Genomic DNA, 11,554 nt, shown 5'->3' on the forward strand with positions numbered 1-11,554 from the left:
ATTCTACCAACGAGTGCATCTCATGTGATAATTGTGAGGATAATAATAAAATGATGTCATCTCCTCACAGCTCAAACGTGGCCTCCTGGTGAGTCGTGTTGAGCAAAAGGAGGATCACGTTCTGGTGTACATAGAGGAGGTAAGTGAAAGTCACCGTGGGGACACCAGATGATGATCTTTGGGACAAACTGTGTCTGCGATTGTTTCTGTCTCGTCCAGTTATCAAAGGACACACCCATCAACCACAGCTTAGAGATCATCCAGGAGCTCCCAGTGGACAACCTGAAGCCAGCCGTGGTCAAGATCTATGACTACTACCAACCAGGTCCAAGTCTAACTAAGCTTTACTCCAACAGCACACTGACACACTTCAGAGGATCCATCAGACTGAACAGTTCATACAAGCTGATGTTTCCATCAGTGACTCAGAGAAATGACACATTCATGTTTTTCTACCATGTTTCTGTCAGGTGACCAGGCTGAGACCCAATACATGTTTGTCTCGTGAGCTGCAGGTACGAAGCTGTAACAACACACACCTTTCACACACGTTCATGTTCACAGCATCAATGAAAAGAACTTTGAGCTTTTACTAACTTGTATTCTTCGTCTCACAGTTTGAAGAAGCTGTGGCTGGTCCTGAGGTTTAAACCTGCATTTGAATAAAGATACTTTTTCTGCTCACATGTGTGTAAGCGTGTGTGTTAACAGCTCCAGTATTATTAGTGCTTCTTTAATAACAGGCTTCATTATTAATAATCGGCAGAATGGAAAATATAGTGCTGTGAATGCACCGCTGAGACTGGCCTCATGCCACATTTCTGTCTTTGTGCAGGTTTAGACAAAAACAAAAAGGTGCAAGTGGGCAACAAGTGGGCAACAAGTGGGCAACAAGTGGGCAACAAGTGGGCAACAAGTGGGCAACAAGTGGGCAACAAGTGGGCAAAACATTAAAAAAGCTAAACGTGCTCGTGGGAGACATTCAGTGACAGCTGGCAAGTGACGTCCACGGAAATACAGACAGAAACGTGTGTGTGTGTGTGTGCGTGAGTGCGTATGTGTACGTGCGTGTGTGTGTGTGTGTGTGCGTGAGTGCGTATGTGTACGTGCGTGTGTGTGTGTGTGTGTGTGTGTGTGTGCGTGAGTGCGTGTGTGTACGTGCGTGTGTGTGTGTGTGTGTGTGTGTGTGTGTCTGTGTGTGTGTGTGTGTGTGTGTGTGTCTGTGTCTGTGTGTGTGCGTGTGTGTGCGTGAGTGCGTGTGTGTACGTGTGTGTCTGTGTGTCTGTGTGTCTGTGTGTGTGTGTGTGTGTGTACGTGTGTGTGTGTGTGTGTGTACGTGTGTGTGTGTGTGTGTGTACGTGTGTGTGTGCGTGTACGTATGTGTGTGTGTGTGTGTGTGTGTGCGTGAGTGCGTATGTGTACGTGCGTGTGTGTGTGTGTGTGTGTGTGCGTGAGTGCGTGTGTGTACGTGCGTGTGTGTGTGTACGTGCGTGTGTGTGTGTGTGTACGTGCGTGTACGTATGTGTGTGTGTGTACGTGCGTGTGTGTGTGTACGTGCGTGTGTGTGTGTACGTGTGTGTGCGTGTACGTGTACGTGCGTGTACGCGTGTGTGCGTGTACGTGCGCGTGTGTGTGTGTGTGCGTGTGTTTGTGTACGTGTGTGTGTGTGTGCGTGAGTGCGTGTGTGCGTGTATGTGAGTCAGTATGGTTTCAGATCAAATAGATCAACATCATTGGCATTAGATTAGATTAGATTAGATTAGATAGAACTTTAATTTAATTTAATTTAATTAATAGAATTGATTGAAAATATCACTAACAATATAGATAAAAGACAATGTATGGCACCTGGTATGGCAACAGCACCGCCTACAACTGCAAAGCTCTCCAGCGGGTAGTGCGGTGCTCTGAACGGATAATTGGAGGTGAGCTTCCCTCCCTCCAAGACATCTACAGGAAGCGCTGCCTGAGGAAAGCGGGGAGGATCATCAAGGACTCCAGTCACCCCAGCCATAAACTGTTCAGACTGCTTCCATCAGGAAGGAGGTTCTGCAGCATCCGGTCCCGTACCAGCAGACTGAGAGACAGCTTCTTCCATCAGGCCATCAGACTGCTGAACACGTCATAGACACCTCAGCTTCACTACTGGAACTTCAACATTATGCACTACACACTGTACAGTAATGCCACTGTTTTGCACATGTCTCAACTCTGTATATTTTTATATTTTTATATATTTTATTTTATTATTTTTTACTATTTAATTTGTAAAAATGTGTATACACACACACACACACACACACACGTAGGAAAACATTTAGTATACACATCCAGAAATGCATACACTATTATATATTGTACATATATTTATTAGTTTCAGGTTGGCCATTCTTGTATTTTGCTCGTTTGTGTTGTTGTGTTTTGCACATCTCTGTTGCTTGTGGGGCTCGCACACAAGAATTTCACTCGCATGTGCTGTGCCAGTGTGCCTGCACATGTGATGTGACAATAAAAGTGATTTGATTTGTATGGCTAGTATATTCATCGACCTAAAAAAAGCTTTTGATACAATTAATCATGAAATATTACTCGATAAATTGGAGTATTATGGCATTAGAGGAGTGGTGTTAGAGTGGGTAAAGAGTTATTTGAGAGACAGGAAACAATTTGTGAAAATTGGGGAACGTCAATCAGAGTGTATGGACATTGTTTGTGGAGTTCCGCATGGGTCAGTATTGGGACCAAAGCTGTTTATCCTCTATATCAACAATATATGGATATTGGAGTACGCGTAGTGTGCGTAGTGCGCGTACTTCAAGCGTGCAGACCCTGAATTGGGACACAGCCAAAGGCTGTCCTCAGCCGGACCCAGGTGATCCTCCTCCCGCTACCCCCTTTCACTACACATAGCTACTTTAGGTAGTAAGCAGGTTATGGAGGAATTGTTACACACCCGTACAGCATTGGTACAGTCCAGACTCAACCAGCCTTCACACATGGTCAGCAGGATAAGAAGTTAAAACCAAAACAGGGAAATGTACAGTGCAATATTGACAAACTGGCATACATGACAGTGCCCCACATGGTGAATGTCCATTTAAATAAATGTTATAGAAATAATATAAATTTAGGATAGCCAGGACAATTACAGAATGAAATTAACTTTTGCTTTCATTGCGTTTCTTCTTTTTCCTCAAAAACAGTAACAGTAAGCATAATATGTGAAAACAGTACCAGAAAGTACTGAAGAAAACTTAAACAGCAGTCATGTCACAACAGTAACCAACACAAAATACATAAGAAAAAATACAAATTCAGGAACTATGGCAAAGCTGCACCGAACCCACGCCCAGGAAACGCAGGTCCCCGCACATCCAATGGAACCACGACGTAAAATGGCCTCAGTCCCACCGTTGTTTTGTGTGCTTCAGCGACTCACACATGCAGGAATTTTTAAAAGAACCAAGAGAGGCACTGAAAAGGATCTGCAACGGTGAGATGTTTTGATTTTGGAGGATTTTCAATCGGACCAACAGTATGATTGTCTATACAGCATTTACAATAGTGCAGTTAAGATAAGTGAAATATGTGGATAATTTCCTGTTGGAGTCAAATTGTTGAATGTTGTCATTGTGTTTCTTAAATTTGTAAAGTCTTGGTTCAAGTAGTAGGATCAAAGACATTCCTTTGTCTCTGACCATCTCTCCAGCCACTCTGGTGCTGGGGGTGTTATTAGGCACATCCTATCCGAAAGATCTGTTTCTTTTGTTGTAAGCTTCCTGCTTTTATGACCTTTTTGTGAGCAGGAGATCACACAAACACACACACACACACACACATCTACTTGCACATGTATACAAGTGCACACACATGCACACACAGTGCCTTGTCTTTTGTAACCATAGGGGGGGTTTACGGTGGGTGGTGCTTGTGTTGTGTATTGTAACAGTTTTTCAATAAAAGGCTACAAGGAGGGCTGCTCTTTGAAGGAGTTGGGCTGGAGACAGGTGTGGTGCGTTAAGCTCCACGAGCCTGGTTTCGACCCAGCCTTCCCTCGTTAGCAAGTAAAAGACCGGTTGAAGATGTCCTGTCTTGTTTTCGTCCTTCACGAGAATAAGTTTCTAAAACTAGCGGAGCCTGTGGAAGCGCAGACTCAACAGTTCCCATACCAGACTGTTATACAGTTGGTCAGGATGCTCTCAATGGTGTAGCAATAGATAGATAGAAGTTCACCAGGATGTCTGAAAAAAGGTGGGTCTTCCTCAGAGTCCTCAGAAAGAAGAGGTGCTGGTGAGCCTTCTTGACCAGCTTGGAGCAGTTGGTTGTCCAGATGGGATCCTTGGGGATGTGGACTCCCAGGAACTTGAAGCTGCACACACAATCAACAGCCGTCCCTGTAGATGGATGGATGTGGGTCAGCATTCCTCCTGTAGTCCACGTTGAGCTACTTGGTCTTCTCAGTGTTGAGCAGCAGGTTGTTGGTGTTGCACCACTCAGCCAGACGATCCACCTCCTCCCTTTCCCTGACTGGAAAGGAAAAACTCAATGCATCATGGGAATCCCCCGGCAGCCTACATCTATTGCAGCAAAACTAAGGGAGGATTCAGGGTCACCTGGTCCAGCCCTAACTATATGCTTTAGCAAAGAGGAAAGTTTGAAGCCTAATCTTGAAAGTAGAGATAGTGTCTGTCTCCTGAATCCAAACTGGAAGCTGGTTCCACAGAAGAGGGGCCTGAAAACTGAAGGCTCTCCCTCCCATTCTACTTTTAAATACTCTAGGAACAACAAGTAGGCCTGCAGAGCGAGAGCGAAGCGCTCTAATAGGGTGATATGGTACTACAAGGTCATTAAGATAAGATGGGGCCTGATTATTTAAGACCTTGTATGTGAGGAGCAGGATTTTGAATTCAATTCTGGATTTAACAGGAAGCCAATGAAGGGAAGCCAAAACAGGAGAAATATGCTCTCTCTTTCTAGTCCCTGTCAGGACTCTTGCTGCAGCATTTTGGATTAGCTGAAGGCTTTTCAGGGAGTTTTTTGGACATCCTGATAATAATGAATTACAGTCGTCCAGCCTGGAAGTAATAAATGCATGAACTAGTTTTTCAGCATCACTCTGAGACAGGATATTTCTAATTTTAGAGATGTTGTGCAAATGGAAGAAAGCAGTGTTACATATTTGTTTAATGTGTGCGTTGAAGGACATGTCCTGGTCAAACATGACTCCAAGGTTCCTCACCGCGTTACTGGAGGCCAAGGTAATGCCATCCAGAGTCTTTAAGACATTCCTGCAGTTTAACTCATTGGTGTGGCTTCACCACACCAATGGCTTCATCTGGCTTCATGGACAGATAGAGCTGGGTGTCATCAGCATAGCAGTGAAAATGTATGCTATGTCTTCTAATGATACTGCCTAATGGAAAGCATGTATAATGTAAACAGAATTGGTCCTAGCACTGAACCCTGTGGAACTCCAGGGTCTAGCAGGACAAGCACAGAGATGAGTCCACTGTCAGAGGCCATAAGAAGATCATTTGTAACCTTCACTAAAGCTGTTTCTGCGCTGTGATGAACTCTGAAACCTGACTGAAACTCTTCAAATAAACCATTCCTCTGCAGATGATCTGTTAGCTGTTTGACAACTACTCTTTCCAGGATTTTTGATATGAAAGGAAGGTTGGAGATTGCCCTATAATTAGCTAAGACTGCTGGGTCTAGAGATGGCTTTTTGAGTAAAGGTTTAACTACAGCCAGCTTGAAGGCCTGTGGTACATAGCCAATTATTAGAGATAGGTTGATCATATTTAAGATCGAAGAATTAATTAATGGCAGGACTTCTTTGAACAGTTTTGTAGGAATGGGGTCTAAAAGACGCGTTGATGGTTTGGAGGAAGTAATTATTGAAGTTAACTCAGAAAGATCATTTGGAGAAAAAGAGTCTAACTTAACATCAATGGTACTAAGAGTAGCTGTAGATAATATTACATCTGTGGGATGATTATTGGTAATTTTTTCTCTAATGATAAAAATTTTATTTGTGAAGAAGTTCATGAAGTCATTACTAGTTAACGTTAAAGGGATGGTTGGCTCAAAAGAGCTCTGACTTTTTGTCAGCCTGGCTACAGTGCTGAAGAGAAACCTGGGGTTGTTCTTATTTTCTTCAATCAGTGATGAATAGTAAGATGTTCTGGCTTTGCGGAGGGCTTTCTTATAAAGCAGCAAACTATTTCTCCAGGCTAAATGATGATCCTCTAAATTTGTGACACACCTTTTCCTCTCCAGATTACGAGTCATCTGCTTTAGGCTACGTGTTTCAGAATTATACCACGGAGTCAGGTACTTCTGATTAGAGACCTTAGTTTTTACAGGAGATACAGTATCCAGAGTCGTATGTAGTGAGGAGGTGAAATTATTAACAAGATAATCGACCTCTGTTGGGGTAGCGTTCAGATAGCTGCTCTGCTCTGTGTTGGTACAGGGCATTGGAGATGATAACAGTGGGTGGATTATATCCTTAAACTTAGTTACAGCACTTTCAGAAAGACATCTACTTTGATAAAGTCTACTCTTCACCGCTGTGTAATCAATTATTGTAAATGTAAATGTTATCAGGAAATGATCAGACAGGAGAGGGTTTTCGGGAAACACTGTTAAATGTTCAGGTTTGATGCCATATGTTAAAACAAGATTTTGAGAGAAACCAATTGAGTCTAATAACAGATTAAATGCCATGTTGAGGCTGTCATTTTTAGCATCTACATGGATGTTAAAATCACCCACAATAATTATTTTATCTGAGCTCAGAACTAAATTAGATTCTGTTATACACTCAACAAAAATATAAACGCAGCACCTTTGTTACTGCTCCCATTCCCCATGGGATGGATGTAGAGACCTAAAATTCATTCCAGATACACAATATAACCATCCCTCCCAAACAGTGGCCACAAATCAGTCCAAATGTGTGGTAGTGGGCACATCTGCTATATTGAGATAATCCATCCCACCTCACAGGTGTGCCACATCAGGATGCTGATCTGACATCATGAGTAGTGCACAGGTGTACCTCAGACTGCCCACAACAAAAGGCCACCCTGGAATGGTGGACAAGATGATAAACAGACTCACGCTTAAGATGTTGTCTAATCTTCATGAGTTATTTTGTGTTTGTATTAGTAGGGTTAATGCATGTTCTGCTTGTTTGTGTGATTTGTATACGTTTCTTTTTGCAGTGTTTCAGACTCCTCAATTTTCCAAATTAAGCAGTCAGTTTTCTTTTTCCCAGGTTTGCTAACCCAAATTTTGATTTCCCACATTTAACACCAGCACTCCTCTGTGTTTCCACTTACTCTCACTCTGTTGTCCTCTCCCACTTCAACAGTCCAACAGCCGGCAGTTCTCCTTCAGCTTTGTCCTGTGTTCCACTGTTTCTTCTTGCCATTTTACTCCAAAGGTGGCAAATGTCAAACTCCAACAGTCTCTCAGTTCTCCTCAAACGTTCTCTTCACATGCCCAGTGAAGTTTCAGCGTGTTGTAAACACAGTGCCATTCATCCGATCAGGCAGGATGATGGGTTTGCTCTTCTTCTCTGATGCTGTTTGTCCACACTGCTGCTGCTTTGCTGGGACTCTTTGCTCAGGACTTTGCTGCTGTCTCTTTATCTGCCATGTTATTGCTCTTTGGAGCTGCATTCCTTGTCTTCAGGGAGGAGTGAGAGCTCGCTTGTGAGGTTGAGAGACACATGGTGCTGTAAATAAGTTAGCCAGAAACTTGGCCTGCATGTTTCCAATGATGTTAAACTATAACTTTCTTCCGACCGCTGCATGTGGAAAATTGATTCAGGTCTGCTTTGCACCTGAAAGTGACAAACTAAGACATTTTCATTATTATTATCACTGCTTAATCAACACACATCTCTCTCTCTCTGTTTTTGTGAACAGTCCTTTCTTAAAAGCAGAAAATGAGATTGTAGTTGTTTTTGGCTAATCAACACAAAACCTTTTTCCTATGATTATTTTTCATCTACAATGTAAATTCTTTCTCTTTTTCACTCTTTTTTTTTCTTTACAATAGCTGGTGACCTGCAGAATCACCGCTCCCACAATCAGAGGCAATTACTTTTACACAGCACACAAAAACACTGACGTCAGACACATTCACACTCACTTTTTCATCTGCATAAATAGATCATATGGCTGGTGATATGTGCCATGGTGATCCATGTGTATGATCACAAGTTTATTTAATTATTTTCAACCCAACAAAACAAATAAACAGAAACATGATGCTGATGCTATGAACAGTGGCAAAGTCTTGCACTTTCATATTCAATTCAGCTTCTCCATCATGTACTTTTAGATGTTTCATACAGGGTTCAGCATAGTAGTTGTTTTCACAGGTGTGCTCTATATCTCAACAATGGCTCATAATAAGACCACAGTCTTTCACACAGGTCAAGTGCCTCTATGCACTTCATTAGTTTAAATATTTGCCTATATCACTTCACCTCATATGTCATTGTACTGAATTTGAGCAACCCTAAGCTTAATGTAAATTACTTTTAACAACTATCCACCTCAATTAAATCTATGGTCTGGCACACAGGCCTGTTGTCGATCAGGGCAAGCTAAAGAATAAACATTTTGTGTCAGCAAGGGGGTGGGGGAAAGCCATTCACCAGAGCACATCTCAAGTGCTGCTGATGTGGGCTGGCCTTCTCCACACGCTCTTCAAGCCTGGTTTGTTTTCTGAAAACTTCTAACATTTTAATCTCTTGTCAAAGGAGCTTGCAAAGAAAGCGTCTGGACTTCTTTAAGTTGCTTGAAGACGTTTCACCTCTCATCCGAGAAGCTTCTTCAGTTCTAAGGTCAAATGGTGGAGGATAGAGGATCATCAGGGGGTCCTTTTGTCCCTCTGTGGGGGGTCACTCCCACTGGGTTTAAATCTGGGACTCTCCACCATTTGACCTTAGAACTGAAGAAGCTTCTCGGATGAGAGGTGAAACGTCTTCAAGCAACTTAAAGAAGTCCAGACGCTTTTCTTTGCAAGCTCCTTTGACTACGATGACCTGGATGACTGAGAACCTTCACAGACATTTTAATCTCTTCCATTTATAAGCCTGCGATTAACCGCACGGCTCAGGTCCGCGTGAACCCGCGCAGCTAAGGAGCCGTCGCTCTCTTTCATATTTTTTTTTTTTTTTAAATACTTTGTACTGCCAGGAGTAAAGTCCAGCACAAACGTCTGTCTCCCTCCGACTCACTCTTGGTTGCTTAGAAACCCATGATAACAACAGCTGCTGACGTCACAGACCACGTGTTCTGCCCCACACACACTCACACAAACACACTCAAACACAACAACAACAACACAAAATAGGCCTACTCCGGACTCACACCGGACTGCTCGGGACCCTGACCCAGTTGTGGGATGCTAACCCAGTCGCGCGACAAAACCCAATGAAGGGACGCTCAGGACACACACCCAGGGCGATTTCAAAACCGGACACTCACCGGACGCTTGGGCCCTTGGGCGATTTTACCAAAACCTCTTTTTCGGGACACTAACCGAGTTTTGCGGTTATAGAGTCTCTCTCTAGGAACTTACTCGGTGTTGCTTAGCGTGTAATATCAGCCTCGAATCCCACCGATCGTCATTCATCGAGGAGAAAAGACAGACAGTTAATCCACAGGAACTTCCTGGCTGACGTCAGTCTTTCAGCGTGCCTCTTCTCCCCTCGGTGAATGCGATTCCAGGGCTCCGGCATCGAAGGACCAATCAATGATAGGTTTGTAGCTTGAACCTATTCGCTGGAACGTTGAAGACAATATAATTACACCGCAAAGCAAGACACGAAGTAGGCAAAGTTCTTCATGTTACTCATGCACGGGAGAGACTGGACAGGCGCCGTTCCTTCGCTTGACCCCAGTTGCTCTCGACCGCTCCCCCGTAACACTGCCCTTTTATTGAGGCTACATAAATATGCATAGGTTCATTAACATATAACGTCTACATACAAACAAAGAGCACTTAGAATAGAACAGACGTAACTACGTTAATCCTACCATAAAACAATAAGACACGGTACGACCTCTCTCATGCTCCCAGAGTGCTCTCTAATACACACAAAGTTTGCAGACTATCAAGGATCAAAACCTCTACCAATCTACAACTAATTACAAAACTCTAAGCATATATAAGTAAATATTTCTAAGCATAAATGACGATCAACAATACAAAACCTAACATGTGCTGTCAGCTCATTGGTCACAAAGCAGGAGAGGGGCTGGGAATTATGTTTTCAAACAAAGCGTTAATTCCATAAACATTTATAGACTACTAAAGACTAGAGCTCACGGGCGCGTCACTGCAACCCCCCCTGGCTTCTGCTCCGTGTCTGCTGAGTGAGCCCTCATCTGGGACTCTCCTCAGCTCTTACTGGGACAGAAAACCAAGAGCGGCCGACAGTGATCACTGACTGTTTTTAGGGGGTTGTTGAGTTTAAATAGAACAAGACGCAAAGTAATAAAATGAATTAAAATTAATAAAACATGTTAAAAACACAACAGCATTAATAAACGCTGAGTCGCTTGGAACCGGAAGCAGAGTTTGTACGTCATTACTTAAAGACTGGATACAGGGTCGTGTTTGAGTCAGAGCAAGTGGTGGGGACAGTCAGGGACTAACAAACAGTCATTATAACTCATGAGAGTTATAGCAGACAAATCAACAATTCACCTCTTCCAACGAATGGCTAATGAATATTATGCGACAACAGTCCACATCAGTGTCTACTATTTACTGTCATAGCCAAGTGGCTAACAAAGGTAAACAGACGTTTTCCCAATCCCTGCTAGTGAATGTTATCTTGTTTCTGTCATGCGCCGTGGTGCGCGGGCACGAAAGGATCCAGGCGCAGACTCCGAGCTAACAAAAAGACACTTTATTAAAACAACGAAAGGCGACCCGGGGAAAGTAGAGAGCAAAACAGAAACTAAAAATCCGGGGAAACAATGACACGAGGAAGCCGGGATCGGGACGGCGGGGGGCTGCAATAGAAAGGGGAGATGATTACTAGGGAGCCAGGAAGCGGGGAGAACATATCAGGACTGAGTTAGAGTAGGGGCTTACGATAGAACGGAACCGTGGGAGCTCGGGAGGGAAGTGTGGCAGTCCGTGGGGGCAGGAAGTCCGTGGAATGGCGAGTGGGCCAGGTGAGCGCCGCGAGATCCAGTTGAGCCGGAGGACAGGCAGGTAGCAGACGCCGAGTAGAAATCTGGACAGAAGTAGGCAGGTTAAACAAAGTTCCAAGCAGAAGAGAATGCACACTTTTCGTGGAAGTCTGGTTACCACTGTGGGGATGACTACGGACTGGCGTGGAGCATCCGTCAGCGCCGGATTAAGTGGATCTCCGTGTAATCACCGGGATGGAGAGCAGGTGTGCTAGTGATGGCCCAGCCCGGGGGTGTGGCTACCCGAGCATCACGCATTCCACAGACCATGACAGTTTCAGGATCCATGTCGTACAATGTACCTGCCATTAACCAATGACTCA

At 43.8% G+C, this 11,554-nt stretch overlaps 1 protein-coding gene across 1 annotated transcript in view; it reads left to right on the forward strand.

The window, feature by feature from the left end:
• LOC106675237 (alpha-2-macroglobulin) overlaps window positions 1–684 on the forward strand; it is a 35,452-nt gene extending 34,768 nt beyond the window's left edge. The window contains exons 33-36 of the mRNA XM_076879292.1: window positions 71–139; window positions 220–325; window positions 471–515; window positions 618–684. Of these exons, the coding sequence (XP_076735407.1) occupies window positions 71–139; window positions 220–325; window positions 471–508 (213 nt within the window). The 3' untranslated portion in view covers window positions 509–515; window positions 618–684. The remainder of the gene's footprint in view (window positions 1–70; window positions 140–219; window positions 326–470; window positions 516–617) is intronic.
• The last annotated feature ends 10,870 nt before the right edge of the window (window positions 685–11,554 follow it).

This window comes from Maylandia zebra, linkage group LG3, assembly GCF_041146795.1.
Source record: "Maylandia zebra isolate NMK-2024a linkage group LG3, Mzebra_GT3a, whole genome shotgun sequence".
NCBI classification, from domain to species: Eukaryota; Metazoa; Chordata; class Actinopteri; order Cichliformes; family Cichlidae; genus Maylandia; species Maylandia zebra.